Here is a 20,965-nt window from a genome sequence, read left to right on the forward strand (position 1 = left end):
GGTGAAAGTGATTTCATTACAGAAATCACAATCTTTTGCAGCCTATCACCCTGAAAAACTAAAGTCGCCAGCGTTTTTTGGGACTTTTCAACTATTTTTTGAGAAAGTCCTATCTACTCTATTGCACTTTGCCTATTCTGAGGTGGCGAAGGCAAGTCTGGTTCAAGAGGTAACATTCAGTAAAATTCGCATCTTAGTGAATTTGCGTCCATTCGCCAGAGTGAAAATTCGCCTGGCGTTAGAGTGTGATGTAGCGCTACAGACTATCTCCTTCGATAGCAAATCAGCGAAAGTCCTAAAATGACATCACACTGGCGAATATTTGCCAGCGTTAGTCACTTCGCCCTTTAGTAAATTTGCCCCCATGTTTCTAGCTGTAGTCGCACAGTCACAGAGTCAAGATTGCTTGTGTCTAAGATTTTATTTAAATTCATTGTAAATGAAATAAAAAAAGGGCTGAACTATTAGACAGACTAAACCTCTGGAACACCAACAATACTTATATGTATATTAAATAACAATATTAAATTGACTGTAACACAGTATATGGAAACATTATCATGTATAGAGGCCCCTGAAATGAATGTGCAAAAAACAAATGCTCCGTAAGGCTAAAAAATTAGGGTGTTATTTATTAAAGTCCAAATGCCAAAAACTCAACAAATTCTACGTTTTTTTTACCTTTAAACTCAGAATTTTTAGTGGAAAAAAACAAATTTTTCGAGATTTATAAATCCCCGAGGATAAAAAAAAGTCTCCATCTCCAAGCTGTCGGGGTCCTGTAGAAGTCAATGGCTAAGGTCACATTTTAAATTTGAAGATATCATGGTCTGTGCTGAGTTTTGGGCAAAAGTCAATTCAGGAGTTTCAAGTGATTCACAAAAAATGTGATGGTTTCGGGCATAAAAGCCAAAAAAAATCTGTTTTTATCCCACAAAAACACAAATTTTTCGAGTTTTTTTCTGAACTAATTTTATTGATGATAAATGAGGTCAAATCGTAGATTCTAGTTTGGTCTGACTTTTTTTGACTTTTTTACTTAAAAAAATCTAGGATTTTTTATAAATAACCCCTTATTGTTACTGCTACTTTTTATTACTCATCTTTCTATTCAGGCCTCTCCTATTCATATTCCAGTCTCTAATTTGAATCAATGCATGGCTGCTAGGGGAATTTGGATCCTAGCAACCAGATTGCTGAAATTGCAAACTGGAGAGCTGCTGAATAAAAACCACACAAAAAAAAAAAAAACAATTTCAAATTGTCTCAGAATATCACTTTCTACAACTCCTTTAATATACAACTACTAAACACTGTGCCGGGTGCATAAAAAACAAATGTAATAAAACATTAAGCATTTACCTAACATATATCATCAGAAAAGTTAATGATGGAGGTATTATCATGCTGGGACATATGAAATAATATTTAGCAATGTAACATTTTGTTAAGAAATATTGAGTAACTTTCAGGCAGTTGACTTTAAAGAAAAACAGCACAAAATAAAATTCTACCACCTGTCTCCCAAACATATAAAATAAATAAAAAAAAATTCCAACCTTGTTATATGGAAAAAGTCTCTGGTTCATCTCACACAGACAGACAGTTGTCCTATGTCTTTCCCCAGACTGGGACTCTTCACACTGTGGGACATATTTATCAAGGGTTGATTTTTAAATTTGAAAAACTTTGAAATTCAAATTCAAAAAGACCAACCGAAATTAAGTCAAAACCTTTTTGTAGTCGAATAGGTCCATTTTCGTTTAAATATGTCCGTATTTGGCCGAATTGGAATCATTCGAATCGAAGGAATATCGCATTAGATCGGATTCGATTCGAAGTTTTTTAAAAAAAAGAATTACAGTTTTTAAAGTCCACCAATTGACTGCAAATAGATTCTAGGAAGTCCCCCATAGGCTAAAACAACAATTTGCCAGGTTTTAGATGGCAAATGGTCGACGTTGAATTTTTAAAGAGACAGTACATGATAAATTTTGATATTCGAATTTTCTAATTTTTTTCGAAAATTCACCTTTGATAGATCTGCCCCTGTGTGTCTTCAGCCACGTTTCAAATTCATGTAAGTTTTTGAAAACTCTCATGAACTCAAAATTAGACCAATCGAAATTTATTATAAAAATCTAATTTTTTAAACTCGGGACAATAGGGTCGACAGAAAACTCGATTCAAATTCAATTCAAATTCAAAAAACTCGAGGAAGACTGCAAACAACTCAAAAATGATCCCTGGATGCTTCCCATTGACTTAAATAGCAATTTGGCAGGTTTCAGTTTGCAAATATTTGAATTCAAGTTCTTACAGGGCCAGAATAAGATAAATCTTGAAAATCAAATCAAATTTTTTTTGAAAAAATCAAATCGAATTTGACGGCTTTGACCAAAAACATAAACACGAAAATTTGAATTTAAAATTTGCAATTTCAATTCAAATTTCAAATTTGAATTATCAATTTGAATTTTCAAATTCAAATATTCAAATTTGAATTTTAAATTTGAATTTTCAAATTAGAATTTTCAATTCGACCCTTGATGAATCTGCCCCCTATTGTGGAATGGTTCACGTGGTCCAAACTTCTAGAAAGGTTAAAACAAGGATTGGTGAACACAAAAGGTCCATTATTCATTTTAATCCTCTGGACAAGAAAACACAAACTCCAGTCGGGAGACATTTCCACTCAGCTAAACACAACGCTGCAGGTCTGAGATGGTTCTGGAGCAAATTGAAAGACCACTGCGAGGTGGTGACAGAAAGAAAATGTTATTAAATGTGGAGCTAAATGGATAGACAGAATGGACTCTGTTGAACCCCTGGCGATGAATGAGACTTGGAGTCTGAAATGTTTTTTTTAATACATTTTGTAACAATGGATTTATGGCTCAATACCATTTATATTTTTACAAACTGGACTAACTGTACAAATATGAACACTTTCACTGAATTGGACTGTATCACTCTAAGATTGGTGAGAAATACTATTTACCCCCAGGGGTGCCCAGACTTTGTCACCTCCACCAACTGACGCCATCATGAGATCTACCTTAAGAACTCGTAGCAGGATGGCCACTATTTTTTATTTATTTATTCCGCACTCTACCAGAAATGTTACCATGATCGACTGGTGGACCGTGAACGCGTTGTATGAAGGTAAGGCAGCAGCCGTAGAACCCATTCATTATAGACATTCATTTGGATATTATTGTCCTTATTAAAGATCGCTCAGTTTATAGCACCATTGTGCTCCCTGGTGTGAATCTCATCGGATAAACAGAACGGAGCAACAGACAAATGAACACATCTCCAAATACTCTAAGCGCCAATCTGCAATCTCTCCAGGCACTTCTGCAAATGAGTCTATTGCACCCCCCTCCCAATCTGATGCTGCCCAATCGCATTGCTGCTTAACCTCTGCACCCCAGAAAGGCACTCGGGAGTGATGGGGTATAGACAGGCTTCTTATGGCACTTGATTGGCCGTCTATAGCCCCACCTCACAAGACTTTTGAAGTCATGGCCAGGACACGCCACTTTAACTCCTGGCAGGTCACAGTCTATCAGGAACAAACCCGGGATCGATGTCCTGGGCAACCCTGATTTACACTGTTGAAACATAACACCACAAAAAGCTACATTATGTTATAATTATGGATAGATTGTATCAATAGTATCCTTTTTTTAATCATGGCTGATGCAATTAGTCCTCTGGCCACTAGATGGAAGAATGTATTTTTGGGAATTATGGGAAAGTAACTGCTTTAAAAGTTCACTGTTCTTTTGACTATATGTTTAACCGCACCCATGGACGCACCCGTGTGGTCTGAATCATGTAGTGCTTCAATAAAACTACACAAAGATTTGAAAAGACTCTCCAGTTGTTTCTTCTACATATGTTACAGTTTGGAGGTGGCTCCTCTACCAACTGAAACTTATATTATGTGCTGTGGACCAAGTTCAAATTTTTTTGATCCTATATTAAACATTTAATATAAGTGAATATAAAATTGATGAGGAGGCTATTCTAAGCATTTTGCAATGTACATTCATTATTTATTTTTTTTAATTCCAAGATATTATGGGATACATGTACTAATAACTAGTGATGGGTGAATTTGCACCATTTTGCTTCGCCGAAAAATTTGTGAATTTCGCGCGAAATTCGCGAAACGGCGAAAAGTTTGCGCCCGTTTTTGACGCCGGCGTCCGTTTTCCGAAAAAAAAACATTTTTACGCCGCCGAATTTTTGCCGCAAATTTTCGCGGACATTTCGCGAATTTATTCGCTGGCGGCGAATCGCGCAAATTCGCCGCGAAGTCGCGCCTAGCGAATAAATTCGCCCATCACTACTAATAACATGTTACATCAGAGCCACCTGCTGGTCAGTTTCCCTCCAGTCTGACCACCAAATAGTCAAGGAAGTTGTCAGGAGAAAAAAAGAGGCTGATGTTCTTCTGCTTAGGAATAAAATTAGAAACCTTTCACAAATCTTTCCTAAGCAGAAGAACATCAGAACAGCCTCTTTCTTTCTCCTACAAACGTCCTTGACTACTTGCTGGTCAGACTGATGGGAAACTGACAGCAGGTGGCGCTGTTTTAACAAAATTAATTCATGTTAACAAAACATGTATCCCTTAAAGGAGAACTAAACAGTGAAAATAAATGTTGCTAAAAATGCCATATTTTATATAATGAACATATCGTACCAGCCTAAAGTGTCAGCTTGTCAATAGCAGCAATGATCCAGGACTTTAAACTTGTCACAGGGGGTCACCATCTTGGAAAGTGTCACTCACATGCTCAGTGGGCTCTGATTGGCTGTTGAGAAGCTAAGCTTAGGGGTCGTCACTAATTATCCAGCAGAAAATGAGGTTTCATTTATTAATGTAAATAGTTGAGGTAAAATGCAGTTTAGCCGGCATGTGGCACCAGCCTGTATAGTTGACTGAAGGGGGGATTCCCCTCTCACTGAAACTGAATGGAGAGGATCTCTCTATAGCTCTCATATGACATTTTTTAAGAGATGAAAACATGATGCACCTCATTTGTTCTGGGGCAATATACATTTAAAGGAAGGGGGAATATAATACTAGGAGATGAGCATGGGAATCCGCTGAAAATTTTCCAGGGGGGGGGGTTCAAGGAAGAAAACATATTATACATATGACTTGTAGCCATATTTTGGTTTCCACACAAACCTAACAACAGCTTTTCTATAAATATATAAAGTAGTAAGTGTTACACAAGTAAAGCATTGCCATTCTATTAGTGACACAACCTCATTGTTTGCCAGGACAGCACTTGGTCTTTTTTTACTTTCTTAGCACAATTACTAGCCTGCGGCTTATAGAATGTTATTCCCTCTAGAGTTCTAGTTACAGCTGGATACATACAGTGACACCTCCATTTTACTTACCTTCATTTTAAGTTTTTCCATATGTTATACCATTTTTGTGGTCCCACCAATATATAATACATAATACATTTCCCTGGTTTCATACCATTTTTCTTGTCCCCTGAAATATGTAAAATGGGGGTTGTACTGTACATAAAGTAAAGTAACAACAGCAGGGAGAGGTTGTGCACAAGTCGCTAGTATTGAATCTATGTTTATACATTCTGTTTCAGTCTAAGGGAAAGCTGCTTTGTTCCCAGAGTAGCAGAAGGGTTAAAAGATAAGAGTCATCCAAAAAGAAACAGTGAGGGGGATACAGGACAGGAGCAGGACAGGGGGGTGAGGTGCAACAATATATATTTTAATAGATATTTCTAGCTATACAGATATATAGGGACAAATTCACTAACAGGCGAAAATTCGCCAGCGATGGCTTTGCGCACATCGCAACACTTCACCAGGCGTAAATTCGCCTGGACAACGCTAATTCATGAAGATCTGAAGTTGCGCACAGGATTCCGAACGCTGGAGAAATTACGCCTGCAAAATTACGCTCAGCAATTTGAAGTTACGCTAGCGTTGGCTAATTAGCATACGGTGTGCATTTAAAGTACAATGACTGTATATTCTGCAGCAAATACATTACACTACACAAGGCCGGTCAACCTTAATAAAATTATATAAAAGTTGTTATAATGCCCTACACATGTGCCCACAGTATAGTTTAGGTGCCATATGTAAGGAAATGTAGGGGGGGAAGGAGGATACCCGAAAAAAAAAAATTACGATCTTTTTCAGTCTATCACCCTTTAAATAGGAAAAAAGGCCAGCATTTTTTGGGACTTAGAAAAATTTTAAACTTTTTTTTTGAGGAACTCCTATCTAATAAATAATAATAATAATGATACTCTATTGCACTTCGTCTGTTCTGAGGTGGTGAAGGCAAGTCTGGAGATAGAGGTAACGGTCAGTTAAATCAAAAACTTAGTGAATTTGCGTAGTAACGCTCTTTCGCCAGACCATAAATTCGCCTGGCGTTAGAGTGCGAAGTTGCGCCAGAAACTACCGTTAGTAAATTGGCAAAGTGCCGCAATGACGTCACGCTAGCGAATTTTCGCCAGCGTTAGTCACTTCACCCTTTAGTGAATCTGCCCCATAGAGAGAGACAGAGAGGTGAGTGTGGAGGTAACTCAGCAGAATGAGAAGGGAAAGGGTAAAAGAGGAGGGTGAATAGAGAGAGGACATGAATAGGTGGGGGATACAATGGAGCAGCAGGATAAGGAACTGTAGGGGTTAATGTGCTTTCTGACAAATGAGAGAATAGTTGTAGGCAAAACCCACAGACACGCTGTACCTATAAGACTGAATAATGAATGTAGTTCCACAGTTATACACAGACTCATTATAGTCTCTACAACTCACACACACTCGGTCACACCTTTGTACAGGCAGTTGTCCTCACACACATTAACACTAAGGGGCCCATTTACTTAATTCGAGTGAAGGAATAGAGGAAAAAAGTTCGAATTTCGAATGGTCGAATATGGCTACTTCGACCATCGAATGGGCTACTTTGACCTTCGACTACGACCTTCGACTTCGAATCGAAGGATTCGAACTAAAAATCGCTCGACTATTCGACCATTCGATAGTCAAAGTACTGTCTCTTTAAAAAATTCTTCGACCCCCTAGTTCGCCACCTAAAACCTACCGAGGCCAATGTTAGCCTATGGGGAAGGTCCCCATAGGCTTCCTAACAATTTCCTGATCGAAGGAACATCCTTCGATCGATGAATTAAAATCCTTCGAATCGTTTGATTCGAAGGAATAGCGCAAAATCCTTTGACTTCGATATTCGAAGTCGAAGGATTTTACTTTGACGGTCGAATATCAAGGGTTAATTAACCCTCGATATTCGACCCTAGGTAAATGTGCCCCTAACAGTTCATTTTATATATACACACACACACAGATACACAGATACACACTGACGTTCACACTGTAAGCTAAACAAAACAGATTCACACTCCTCTGCCCTGGGAAAGAAGCTGCTTCATCAGAAAAAAATTCTCTTCTTCTCACACAGTTGAGGCGCAGGAAGTGTCTCACAGAGGGAAGGGGCGGAGCTAATTCCTCACACAGCTGAGGAACAGGAAACTTCTCACACATGGAAGGGGCGGAGCTAAATCAGACTGCTGCTCTGAGCAGTAGAATAGGCATTGGGATGGTCCATTATTTGAAGGGGAGCTGACCACAAGCTGTAAGTCTTTTATAAACTTCAGGTTCTTAGTGGTAATGTTAAGAAATGTTTTCATAGGAAAAAAGAACAAAAAAATAAACATACATATGGCAAGGGAATATCCTTTATTATGAAGTACAAGTCCAGGGAGGGGCAAGTGCCCCCCCTGCCCCTATCTATGGATGCCCATGGAGATGAGGCTAACATAATGTCTCCTTTTTAAAAATGACACATATAAAAAATAAACATCTATCAAGAATATTAATACAAATTCAACATGCACCTGTAATATATCATACTCAGTTGTACAGGAGCTTTTTCTTATTATAACGAGTGTAAATAGGATCATACAGAGTTGTAACCAAAGAAAAGTCTGTTGATTGGATGGTCCAGTTACCGCAGTCTGAACTAACGTGTAAACTCGAATTCCAATCTGTTAACTGCTGATATTATAATAATTTGGATCAGATTCCTGATCATTAGCAACTCTGATGGTGTACACTTGAGAGGAACGCAAGTCTTGCAGCGTTTTTTCAGGCGTTCCTGTTATTGTCGCTGAAATAAAAGATAATTCATTAATTAAATATCAAGTCTCATTCAGTTAAATACAGAAACAGACTCAAAACCTTTAACCAGCTAATGAATTAGTCCGGGATGCAGTAATTTAGACAAAACAACCCACAGATAGTCATGGTCAACTTTATCAAAAGTTTTTGTCTGATCCAAAGACAACAGATATTTACAACAACCATGAGCTTTACATGACTGTGTGACCACCCTTAAAGGAGAACTAACCCCTAACAATGTGAGAAATGCATTATATTTTATATACTGAACTTATTGAGCCTGGTAAATGTTCAGCATTTCTATAGTAATAATTATGAAGGCCTTACAATTTGGCACAGGAGTTTTCCATCTTTGGATTTTGTTAAGAGTGTCAGTGACACTGCACATGCTCAGTGGACTTTAAGCAGTTTGTTGAGAAGCTAAGCTTTGGGGTTGTCATAAATCATAAAGCATAAAATGAGCTTGGCTTGATTATTAAAACCTTATTAAAGCCCTATTTTGGATTTGGCCTAATCCCTGAATCCTTCATGAAAGATTGGGCCGAATACCAAACCAAATCGGAATCCTATTTTGCATATGCAAATTAGGGGCGGGAAAGGAAAAGGTGGGCAAAATGTTCTTTACTTCCTTGTTTTGTGATTTAATGTCCCTTCCCTCCTCCAATTTACATATGCAAATTAGGATTCAGATTTGGTTCATCCAGGTACAAGGATTTGGACGAAACCTGAATCCTGCTGGAAAAGGCAGAATCCAGGCCGAATCCCGAACTAAATCCTGGATTTGGTGAACCCCTAAGAAAAAGTATGAATGAAAAAAACACAAAAAGAATCTAAATAAGAATTTATAAACCTCAAAATCTTTTTTTTTAGAGAAAATTTATACAAATGAAAGTGTAGAAAAACCCCGAAAAAAGCAAAGTAAATATCATGCAGCAAAGATTTTCCAATTGAAAAAAGGAAAAAAGGACAGCTCCCATTCATCAGGGTGGAGTTTTCTATTAGTGTTTTTTTCTTTTAATAAATTAAATTTTTGTGTTGTAGAGTAAATGGTATGCTTAATGGCATAGTATGCAAAAAAAAAATAAAAATGGACCCTAATATTACCCAGAGGCAGTGTGTGGTTTGACACACAGATAAAACTCCCCAAACTCCAATAAAAGACTGAGAGTAGTAATCTGTAGAATTTACTGGGATATTAGGCAAGATGTGAAAAGGCAAAGCTAACATGTGTGAGAAGATATAATTTGGTGTGCTCTTCCCTCAGCATTGGCTTCAAATTATAGTCTAGGCTCCCACAATGGAGTTTGGGTCATTTTTTTGAGGTACGGTGGCTCAAAAGGGACAATGTGAACAATGTGAATGTGCAGATACAGCAAATGACCAGCAGAGGGACCAATGGAAATGGCAATGCTGGAGACATGACAACACAAGTGGGTTATTATAATGGACTAAGACAAATGTAATTGCAGTTTTTTGTATGGTGCATCCAGGGAAGCCTTTCAAACTAACTACAAGATAATTGTCATTCAAACTCATCCCCATCAGTAGTACATCAGTCACCTGGCTGTTATGTAACATAGGGAGATCACCAAGTGCTAGTATTTGGCATATGGCACTGAGGTATTGAGTATTTCTCTGGCAGCTGAATTATGTGAGTGAAGAAACTCAGTGTATAGATGAGGCATTACACTATAATCAATACTAGAAGGCAGGATATAATGTTACTCTGATACTCCATAGGGTTGCCACCTTTTGGTATTGCTGACTCCAGGTGGGGGATTGGGACGATGACATTAAGGGGTGGGTCTGTGATGTAGTGGGGGCAGGGTGTTGGCGTTCAAGGGGCAGGTAAGTGAAGTCAGGGGTGGAGCTATGATGTGGCAATTGATGATTGCCCAATTGCCACATCAATCTCAGTTAATCCTGTCTACGTTTCTTAATTTGGAAAACTTGGCAGGTAGTTTTGACCTGGGTAGCCCTTCCATAAACTGGGCTGTCATGGTCATAACTGGACAGGTGACAACCCTAGTACTCAGGGAAACCAATTTATAACTTTGGTTATGATTGTAGGAGTCCAATAAAAGAGGGAGGCAAGGCAGCATTCTTATATCCTATCACGACCACTGGTCCTGTGGGACTTGAAGATATATTGAGAAGTGTGGTTTTTATAAAAATTATCTCTGTGGTTGCTGAACTAGAACTTCCCTCATGCTTTAACATTTAAAGATGTGCTGGAGAATTGGACTCAAGCAAAATGTCAGCTCTGCTATCAAAGTTTTAGGTCTGAGTTATTATTGCTAGTTGCCAACATCTAGATCTAAATAAGATATATAAAACCTACAAATACAGCAACACTGTATAAATGTGTATATACAAAATATAGTTGCATAAAAGTATGTCAAGGAGACAAGAGGAAAGAGGTCCCTGCCCTGTAGAGCTTACAATCTAAATGGGAAGGTAACTTATGGACACAAATAGGAGGATATTAAGAGCCTCAAGTCACAGCCATGTAGGGCCAGTTCAGGTGTAATGAGGTCCAAGAGGGAGTCTATGAGTTTAGTTCTGAGGACATTGAGGGAGGATTCTCTCCAGAGAAATTCAGGGATGTGATTCCAAGTGTAAGAAAATGTATGTTAAATGATCTTACCTTTCATCTTTTTATATCCCAGAATCCCACAGAGAATGATGATACAGAATACAATACAGCGGATAATTAGGATAACTCTGACTTTGTCCAGGAAATAGGATTCTATAAGGAAAATAAAACATAGGGTTAAATGTAGGTTAATTAGAACAGGGAGGTACTGAAGGAGGGGAATCATTTATCCCTATACTGGTGACTGGGATATTCTGTACAACATTTTCAGTGAAAACTCAAGAATATAGACATCACCATACAAGAGTCAAGATCATCTGACTGATAGAGCCCATAGAGTTTCTAGAATATACTCCAAGCCCATGGGCTGATCAGTCAGATACTCTTGACTCTTGTATGGTGACTTCTATATTATATGATCTATATGATAATTATCCAAATGGAATTACCGAAGTATCATTGGACTTTACATGTAGGTCCTCCTGTCCTGTGTGACAGATTATACAGAATTTACACTGTACAGAACTCACAACACAACTGTCACATATCAGGTAGCCACATCTACTTGCTCATAGTGTTGCCACCTTTTTAAAATAAAATTACCGGCCAGTGCTGGGGGCGGGTACTAAAGGGGCAGACCGTGATGCAAAAAGGGGCGGAGTTCAGTAGGTTTTTGGGAATAAAGAGGGGCCCAGACGTTCTGGCTGTCAGGGGACTTCAGATTTGGGAGGGTGGAAGATCCGGTGCCTGCTTTTCCTTTCCCCACACAGCTCTCTGTACCGATTTGTCACAGACCACTAAGTCCTGGTAAAGCCACACGGGGATTGGCTAGGCTGGAGGGGAGGCCATTTGTTAAATATAAAATTATTAAAAAATCCATACTGTTTTTATAAAAAAACCACAAATGCCTGTGTGACCCCCCCCCATATTGAATGTTATATAGTCTTACCTTGTATGTCCAGTCTAGTACTTTGCCCATAGTTAATAAATGATTTGTGTATAGCATTGGCAGCACAATACTGGAAGATCACGATACAGTAATAAGTGTCTGAATCATTTCTTTGCACCCCCTCTATATGAAGATCCGCTTGTCCTCTTAACTCTGTTCTTCCTTTGAAACTGGAATGAACCATTTGTTTGTTGGGGTGATAGACATAATCCCCTGTGGGACTCCCCACTCTCCAGTAAATCCAGGCCCATAATGGAGTCTGTGTAGAGTTGAATGAGCAGTTGAGGGTGACTGAGTCTCCTTCTGACACAGTGGAATTATGGGACTGACTGATGTTTAATTCTGCTTGAGTACTGGTGTCTGGAAACAAAAAAATTGGATAAAAATGGAATTGCTGGTGAGAAATTCACAGTCCGTTTGGATCCTGTGTCTTGTGGCAAATGGACATCACTTATTCATATTAACATAACAATTTTGAGTTCCAGTGATCAATCTTTTAGTGTGGAGCCAACACAGAATTGTATAGACAATAACCTTTATAGACACCTATAACTGATTGTAGATTGGCTAGTGATGTTTAACATTAGGGAGACATGGGTGTTGTCTGTCACAGGCCAGTGATGTTTCAGTAAAAGTATTAACAACTGCAGGACAAGTACTTGTGTCTTCTCTATAGAGCAGGTTCTGTTTATTCTAATGGGGTCACTGATGTCGGGTTATTAATACTTAGGGGTTTGTAAGTCAGGTGTAACAATCAGAAGGGTCATATGATCTTTTATATGATGGGCACCACCTTATTTATATGTTACCATCAGGACCCTCTGTGTAAAGCTTGGGCATATGGTCCTCTATTAGTAAGCTACTAGTACAGGTATGGGATCCCTTATACGGAAACCCATTATCCAGAAAGTTCAGAATTACGGGATGACCATCTCCCATAGACTCCATTTTATCCAAATAATCAAAATGTTTAAAAGTGATTTCTTTTTTCTCTGTAATAATAAAACAGTCGCTTGTACTTGACCCCAACTAAGATATAATTCATCCTTATTGGAGGCAAAACCAGCCTATTGGGTTTATTTCATGTTTATATGATTTTCTAGTAGACTAGGCGATCTGGCAATTTGGTTTGCTGGAGAGGAAGAAGACTAGGCTTTTGTATTTCAGGGAAAGAGATGCAGAGATTGGTTTATTTATTGGGGGACGTTGGGCAAACACTGGTGAATCTGGTAACATTGATAAGTAGAAAAATTCTAAATTTTTAGAAATTAGAATTAGACACTACAATACTTCTTTTGAGAATTTCAGTGACAATTTTTTTTTTTTAGAATTTTGCCAAAAAGCAAGTTTATCGCCATCTCATAGGAAACAATAGATTTCCTGTGGTGGAGATCAAAATCATCATTTTGTTCAAACAGAATGAAATGAGGAAATAAACATTTGTTATAAGAAATGGTTTCGAAATGAGCACTATTTTATAGCAGAGATTTGCTGTTATTAATACGGTTGTGAGGGTTTCATGCTGGCTACTCGGGGAGGGAACGTGGGGGGCAATATCAAGGGTACAGTGTCCAGAATAAGTTTCTGTCGGAGGAGGCTAAAAGGGGTTGTTCACCTTTGAGTTAACTGTTAGTATGATGTAGAGAGTGATGTAGAGAGTGATATTCAATATTTCTATTGGTTTGAATTTTTTATTATTTGTGTTTTTTACGCAGCAGATTTTTATTCAGCAGCTCTCCAGTTTGCAATTTCAGCCATCTTGGTGCTGGGGTCCAAATTCCCCTAGCAACCATGCACTGATTTGAATAAGAGACTGGAATATGAATAGGAGAGGCCGGAATAGAAAGATGAGTAATAAAAAGTATCAATAACAATACATTTGTAGCCTCATTTTTTTTAGATGGGGGTCAGTGACCCCCTATTTGAAAACTGGAAAGAGTCAGAAGTAGGAAGGGAAAATAATTAAAAAACTATAAAAAAAATAATGAAGACCAATAGAAAAGCTGCTTAAAATTGGCCATTCTATAAAACTAAAGTCAACCACTACTTTTAGGTGGCCGATTTTGCCGTGTGAAATGCAAGACACGTGCCTTGTGTGTAGTGGGGGTTGGGTAAGTACATAAGAGGCAGTTCACACTGAGTGAAGTAGGAACCACATGTCAACTCTTGTGGGTTTCTGGAGACTTTGTAGAGTCCACTCCATGCACTCCTGTCATTTTAGGTCATTTCCCCACTTTTTAGAATTTCCCCTTTTTAGAATTTCCCCCCAAAAGCCTAGTCTTCCCTGTGAGCCTCATGTGCTTGTGCACTGAACAATTATGCGACGACAAAAGGTCCAGTTTAAAGGGCACCTATCACAGTCAAAATCAAAAACCTATTAACAATCTGACCAATACAACATAAACACGTTTAATCAAACTACATATATAGTTTTTTGAAAAAAACTGCAGGTTTTAAAAAATCCCTTACTTTGTCAAATGGGTTCTTTCACTGAGGGAGGCCATGCTGAGACTATAATATGCAAATTTCAGGAGCATGCTCAGATTGTAACACTGCTTTGTGTATTCTACCCAGAATGCCTTGTTTTAGTAAACTCCTTCACTAGAAGTATCAGGAGATTTCCCTATCGTGTCCCCTGCTGGTGATGTTATTATGCAAATGAAGGACACACAGTAACTTCCAGCAGGGGGCAGCACTACTGAACAGCAGCTAACACACAGGTTTGGCTGATTTGAAAATAGCTTAGAAGGGTTGATAAGCAACAAGGAATTTCAACTGAGCATGTGCGAGATTTCAGAGCTGCAGTTGGCTGGGAAGATATAGGTAGGAGGAGCCAGTGAAATCCAAGATGGCTGCCTCAGCTAGAACTGCAGTGGAGATAGGGGAGATCTTGCAGAAGGAATAGTGAGCTGATCATTTACATTATACAAACAATTCTAAAAATCGGATTTCTTGAACTTTCACATTGTGTATTTACTTAGGAAATGATTGTAGTGATGATTGGTGCCCTTTAAGATGTATGTGCAGTAACATCATTACTGACAGTGATGGGCAACCTGATTGGTTGCAGTGCCCAGTAGGCGTACGAGTGCACAGAAAAGATGTGCTCAAAAAGGATACCCAGGCATTAGAAAAAAAGATGTGCTCAAAAAGGACGCATGAGCATGCATGAAAAAGACGCGTTCAAAAAGGACACACGGACATGTGCAAAAAAAAAAAACAAATAAAAAAAGGGACGCACAGGCATTCACGAACCCCCAGCTTTGCACCCTAGGCACTTGCCTATTCTGCCTACCCCTAGTTCTGAGCCTGATTTCTGATAACAGGATAAACCATGTCCCCTCTGAGTGGGGGGGGGGGAGTGTATAATGAGCAGTTGGCAGGGAGTGGGACCGGGACCAATAAATATTTCCTTGGGCACCAATATTATTTGACTCATCAGTGAGTGATAGTTGTGCAAGTGTTGGCGCTACATAAATAAAGTATAATAATGAATAAAGTATAATAATAACCAGTGAGGTATGCTACAGACTGGGCAAACTTGTGGATAGGATATTGCTTTTAGTTGACCAGGGCTAAGTACAGAGCATTCAGGCTCTAGCCAATATGATTCAATCAGCATGAAGCATTTGCTAGTCATGTGTTTGAAAACACCGATCTGCTAAGGGTAAATAGATGTGGGTCTTTTGTTATCGTTTATCTTTTGTGATCTTATTATTTCAGTGTAATCCAGAATATTTATTACCTTCAATAACCAGCTCAGTGCCAGATCTGATGTTATTTTCTCCTTTAGATGTTCCCACAATGCAGCAGTAATATCCTGAATCTTCTCTCTGGACTCTGTTAATTTGCAGGGAGACATCAGTTGGGAAATCCACCACTGAGTAACGACTAGTTTTATCTTGTGTATTCAGTGCGGGAGAATTACTACAGAATTGATCTTGTCCCTTTCTCCAGGTAACTGTCTGCAGTGTCTCACGGGTACCAGGAGGATAATGTACATAACAGGGGATAGTGATGGTTTCTCCTGGGAGGGCAGGAATCACATCCAGCTGTTCCACAGAGATCTCAGCAGGTTCTACAGAGAGAGACATGAGGGTGGGACAGTGATAAGTAGTGATGGGCGATTTTGCGCCGTTTTGCTTCGCTGGAAAATTCGCGAATTTCGCGTGAAATTCGCGAAACGGCGAAAAATTAGCGAAACTGCGCCGGCGTCTCGTTTTTGATGCCGGCACCCGTTTTTTCGACGCCGGCGCCCGTTTTTGACACCGGCGCCCGTTTTTAGCACGAATTTTCACGGGCGTTTCGCAAATTTATTCACTGGCGGCGAAATGCGCAAATTCGCCGAGAATTCGCGCCTGCCGAATAAATTCGCTCATCACTTGTGATAAGGAAACAAATACTATAAATGTTTTCTGTAGGATAATACAGGGAAAATAGATCATCTGTAGGTGCCATAAGAAACCTAAACTCCAACTAACATGATTCTTGTCTAAGGAGAGATTCTCATTGTGACAACAAAAAAGCAGCAAATAATACTCTAATTGCTCTAAAGGGTAATTCCTCTGCTATCATTTTGGAGGAAAAACATTGCAGTTTATACTAGTTATAACAACTTCACTCTTTCATACAAATACCCCTATAAAGTCTAACAAAGATGCTGTTTAACTCCCACCCATAAGTCTGTGACAGTGAGAACTGTGTGGGTGATATTCAGGAAATAAATATTCTCTTTAGGATAAACAATGGGGAAAAACAATGAATATATATGTGGAAATTGACATAAGACTGGGTTCTTGCCCAGGCAGAGCTAATCCCTTTACATGACAAGAAGAGTAAAGATTAGAGGGAAATACTTCAGCTGATACAAGTTATACTGCAGCTTCTGTTTCATACAAATGTACCATAAGTCTAAGTGAAAACATATGGCAGCTCCCACCAATATGTATTAATAGAGACATAAGGAGTAGGCACTGGAAAACTATACACTGATATTACACTAATATTAATAGAACAGGACATGGCAGACAAGGTTGAAAAACATTATTGCTTGGGGTGCTGTTTTAACTTTTAATTTGGAAAAAATGTATTTGATATTATTGTTGTGACATAGTTATTTCACCATTTGATGTTGGTGACCTTGGTGCTTTTATAAGCTGTATTATATTGTGTTAAATTTGTGTTGGAATATACATTTGCTGTGAGTGTCTGCACTTTGCACAATAACACTGACTTGTAGTGATGGGTGAATTTATTCGACAGGCGCAAATTCGCGCGATTCACCGCCAGCGAATAAATTCACGAAACGGCCGCGAAATTCGCGATTTCGCGAATTTTTCGGTGAAGCAAAACGGCGCAAATTCGCCCATCACTACTGACTTGTACTATCTGCCCTATTTATTGTTAAATCTAATATAAGTATTACAAATGTCTCATCTACAAACTGATTGTATCTGACACGACTGTAGGATAAAGGTGCACAGTCGTCAGATGTGAACGTGGCACATTGCACCTTTATACTACAGTCGTGTCAGATACAATCAGTTTTTATGATTGTGAAATAGAACCTTTATTATCTGCACATTGTGATGTTTATACTACGTGTGATTTGTGGCTTGATCTACCCTTTATAGAATTGTGAGAATGTAGTAGTGCTACTAACTTACTCCACTATAAAGGATTTTTTTTTGGTTCTCTTTTCTGCATAATGGATTTATAAAGGGTATTTCACTGGGGGTACCAACATGAGAGGCACCCCCCCCCCAGTGAAATAAATCACTAAGGTGTTTGGCTTTTCTCCATCTCACATGGACATTAGAATAAACTTGCTCACCAGCGTAGTAATTAGAGAGGTTTTCCAGGGGGTTACTCTATTCTCTGCCATCTCTATAAACGTATTTATTAACTGCTAAATATTGAGGTGACATTATTACCAGTAAAGATCAGCAGGGTCCCATATCTATTGTTCCAGGTAAAGGGGTCTACAGATCCTCCAGATACCTCTACTCTGCAGCAGATCACTGGCCCATCAGTTGGTTTCAGCCTGTGGATAGTGATTGATGCTGAATTGTTCCCATAGGGAGGGTCCGGCCTGGAGATTCTCCCAGAGTAATTACTGATAGATAATATATCATAGGAAGTGTCAGACTCCCCACATCTCCTCCCAGTACTGACTCCCCATTCAGTTCTGATCTCTGACTTTCCAACCTCATATGTGTTTCTGTTATAAGTGAATGTACAGGGGATGGTAATGGATTGTCCCTCAGTCACTCTGATGGTTCTGATCTGATGGGCACAGAAAGGATCTGATGAAGTTCTTCCAATTCCTGGAATGAAACACAAGTACAACATCAATATAGTTGTCTCTACAGTTCCCAGAGTTGTATTACTGATAAGATACAAAGCAAACTTTTCATTTCTGCATTGGAAACAGGACTGAGAAAAGAATATAAATTCCAACTGCACTGTTCTTTTAAGCCTTAGGGTGGCCATACACATAGGGGGAAATTTACTAAAGGGCGTAGAGGCTAACGCTGGTGAAAATGGCATAATTTCACCAAGGAGATAGACTCTGGCGCAAATTTGCACTCTAACGCCAGGCGAATTTTCGCTCTGGCAAAAGAGCTTTACTACGCAAATTCACTACGTTTTTGTTTTTACTGAATGTTACCTCTATCTCCAGAATTGCCTTCGCCACCTCAGACCAGGCGAAGTGCAATAGAGGGCCGTGCCGTGCCAACAGTGCACCCTAAGCACCCGGTCGACCAACAAGCCCCCACTGTGTGTGGGAGTGACTGAGGGAAGAGTGCTAGTGGGGAGAGGAGGGGGTGAGAGCAGCAGGGGAGCGAGCGACCTGGACTAGGGATAGGCAGAAAATGTTTGAAAAGGTACCTGCCCAGCGCCCCCACATCTTTGTGCCCTAGGCAGGTGCCCCTTCTGCCTACCCCTAGTTCCACCCTGCAACAAATCGCCTCTTCTTCAAACGACTAATCTCCCCGCACTGCCTTCCCACCAGCTAGAATCTAAATCGCCGGCGGGATGGCACTCGGAGCGTTTCTTTTTCAGAAGTCACCTGAAGTTGCCTCACAACCAGAAACCGGCCTGCCGGCGATTTAGATTCTAACTGGCGGGAAGGCAGTTTCAGGGAGATTAGTTGCTGAAGAAGAGGCGATTTGTTGCCAGGCGACTAATCTCCCCGAATCTCCATGTGTCTCTGCCCTAAACCTTGATGAAAACATGTAGAAGTCAACGGCAGATGCCCCTTTCACAAATGGAAGATCTTTCTTTGGTTCATGGTTTTAGAGGTTTTTTGTATATTTCTGTATTTCTGGCACTGACTTTTATGCAATAATATGAAAAGTATTGTTGCGTAAAAGTCAGCATCTAAAATATACAAAAATAAGTTGTGGTTTTCTCAACTTTTCCTGTTTGTACTTTTTTATTCTGATTTTTAAATAAATGTCATGACAGTTTTAGAATTGGAGAGTTTAATCACGGTTTCAAGAGCCTCTAAAACCACTACAATCTAACCCCGGATAAATAGGCCTCCAGATGTTCTCTAGAGCACTAATAAGCTACGTTGGCCCAAACACACACAGCAAAGGGTGATGATTATAGACTGGGAATCTTACCTTGGAAGAACAGGAGAAACAGAAGACTTGATATCATATTTACCGTCATATTAAAAGAAGACTTGTGTTGTGCTCTGTTTTCTGTATGTAGGATGGGACTTCCTGATTATCAGTTCAAATGGGAAGTGGAAGAAATTGTGACATTAATGACTTCTGCTTTTGTCCAATCATAGAGAGGCTGGTTGAGAGTGAGTGAGATCTGTACAGAGATAATAGCTTTATAGTGACGTGTGCAGCCTTTATCAGTGTCACCATCTACCAACATAGCAGCATTGTAAGTATTATCTTTATAGAGATCTGAAATATGAATATTCTCTACATTACATACTGTTATAACAACACTGATCCCTCACACAACATTTTTATCTATAGCCAAATAATGAATCATCTAATAAAATTGATTTGGGGAAATTCTATGAAGGTTTTTAAGTAACCCCCTAGTGGAAACTGCTGTGGTGCAATATGATGTCACGTTTAGATCAAGTTTAGAAAAGAGTGGATCTGACTATGGAATAAATGGAATAGATAAGAATACCTTAAAGAAATCCGGAGTCTAAGGGGCAGATTCACTAAAGGGTAAAGTGGCTAACGCTAGCGTCCATTCACCAGTGTTGCCACCTGAAGGGACATCTCCAATTCACTAACAGGCGCAGGTGCCAATTCGATAGCAAACAGGACTGTCACTAGCGTTAATTCGCACTCTATCGCTCTGGCGAACGATCATTGATCCGCAATTTCAGTAAAGTGCGGATTTTACTGAAAGTTACCTCTTTCACCAGAGTTGACTTCACCACCTCAGACCAGGCGAAGTGCTAAAAAGATCTTCCTCAATCTTCTGTCACTTACATCATATCCTGTGTGCCGAAAATTCAAAAAACGCTGGCGACTTTTCCTTTTTAAGCGGGATTGGCTGCAAAAGTCTTATCTTAGACTTTTTTGGGGTAACTGGTTTTCTCCAGAGATTTCATAACATATGGAACATTCATTTGTGTAGGGCATTATATTAACTCTCTTGTCTTTATTAAGGTTCCCTGGACTTGTGTAATAAAAAGTGGTAACTTCAAGCATTTGCACCAACATTTATAATAAAGACGTCCATACAACTATAAATTACCGCCATATGCAAATTGACCTAAGCGCAAGATCATTAGCGAATTTTCGATAGGCACAACATAAAGGAACGCTAGCACATCTTCGCTATGAAATGCTTGCACTGCCGAAGTAACGCAAGCGAAAAGACGTCAGCGTTCAGTGTCCAGGGCGCAACTTCACATATTAGTGAATTAGCGTAGTGGGAGCGATTTTGCCCCTGTCAAATTGGTGCATGGTGTGCAAAGCTCATACTGGCAACAATTCGCCCTTTAGTGAATCTGCCCCTAAGGAGGATAAAACAAATCTTCTAGAGATTCCAAATCATCAAATTAAACAGCATCAATTTATTTTTTTTAATTGCACTTATACACAGTCATTCTCTGAACATCTGATTTATAAAATTAGAACCCATGAAGCATTTGGAGTTTAAGGGGGTTATTTATCAAAGGTCGAGTTTGTGAGATTAATCCAAAAATATTGTGAAAC

General features: G+C 39.2%; 2 protein-coding genes across 2 annotated transcripts in view; one reads left to right on the forward strand and one right to left on the reverse strand.

The window, feature by feature from the left end:
• The window catches only part of LOC108711761 (sialic acid-binding Ig-like lectin 14), a 46,942-nt gene that overhangs the window by 15,453 nt on the left and 10,524 nt on the right, over positions 1–20,965 (forward strand). The window lies entirely within an intron of this gene.
• On the reverse strand, positions 7,752–19,477 carry LOC108710388. Its single transcript, XM_018251522.2, has 6 exons — positions 19,388–19,477; positions 17,690–18,082; positions 15,502–15,834; positions 11,757–12,116; positions 10,859–10,960; positions 7,752–8,200 (listed from the first exon to the last, which is right to left on the reverse strand). Exons 1-6 carry the CDS (start codon positions 19,434–19,436, stop codon positions 8,082–8,084), a joined length of 1,356 nt encoding a protein of 451 aa, XP_018107011.2. The 5' UTR covers positions 19,437–19,477; the 3' UTR covers positions 7,752–8,081.

This window comes from Xenopus laevis, chromosome 3L, assembly GCF_017654675.1.
Source record: "Xenopus laevis strain J_2021 chromosome 3L, Xenopus_laevis_v10.1, whole genome shotgun sequence".
NCBI classification, from domain to species: Eukaryota; Metazoa; Chordata; class Amphibia; order Anura; family Pipidae; genus Xenopus; species Xenopus laevis.

Coding starts and splice junctions, on each gene's coding strand:
- LOC108710388 (XM_018251522.2), bottom strand. CDS start 19,436: ATGACGGTAAATATGATATCAAGTCTTCTGTTTCTCCTGTTCTTCCAA. Junction 15,835..17,689: donor GACCCTGCTGATCTTTACTG/GTAATAATGTCA, acceptor CTCTCTCTGTAG/AACCTGCTGAGATCTCTGTG. Junction 10,961..11,756: donor TACTAGACTGGACATACAAG/GTAAGACTATAT, acceptor TTTTCCTTATAG/AATCCTATTTCCTGGACAAA.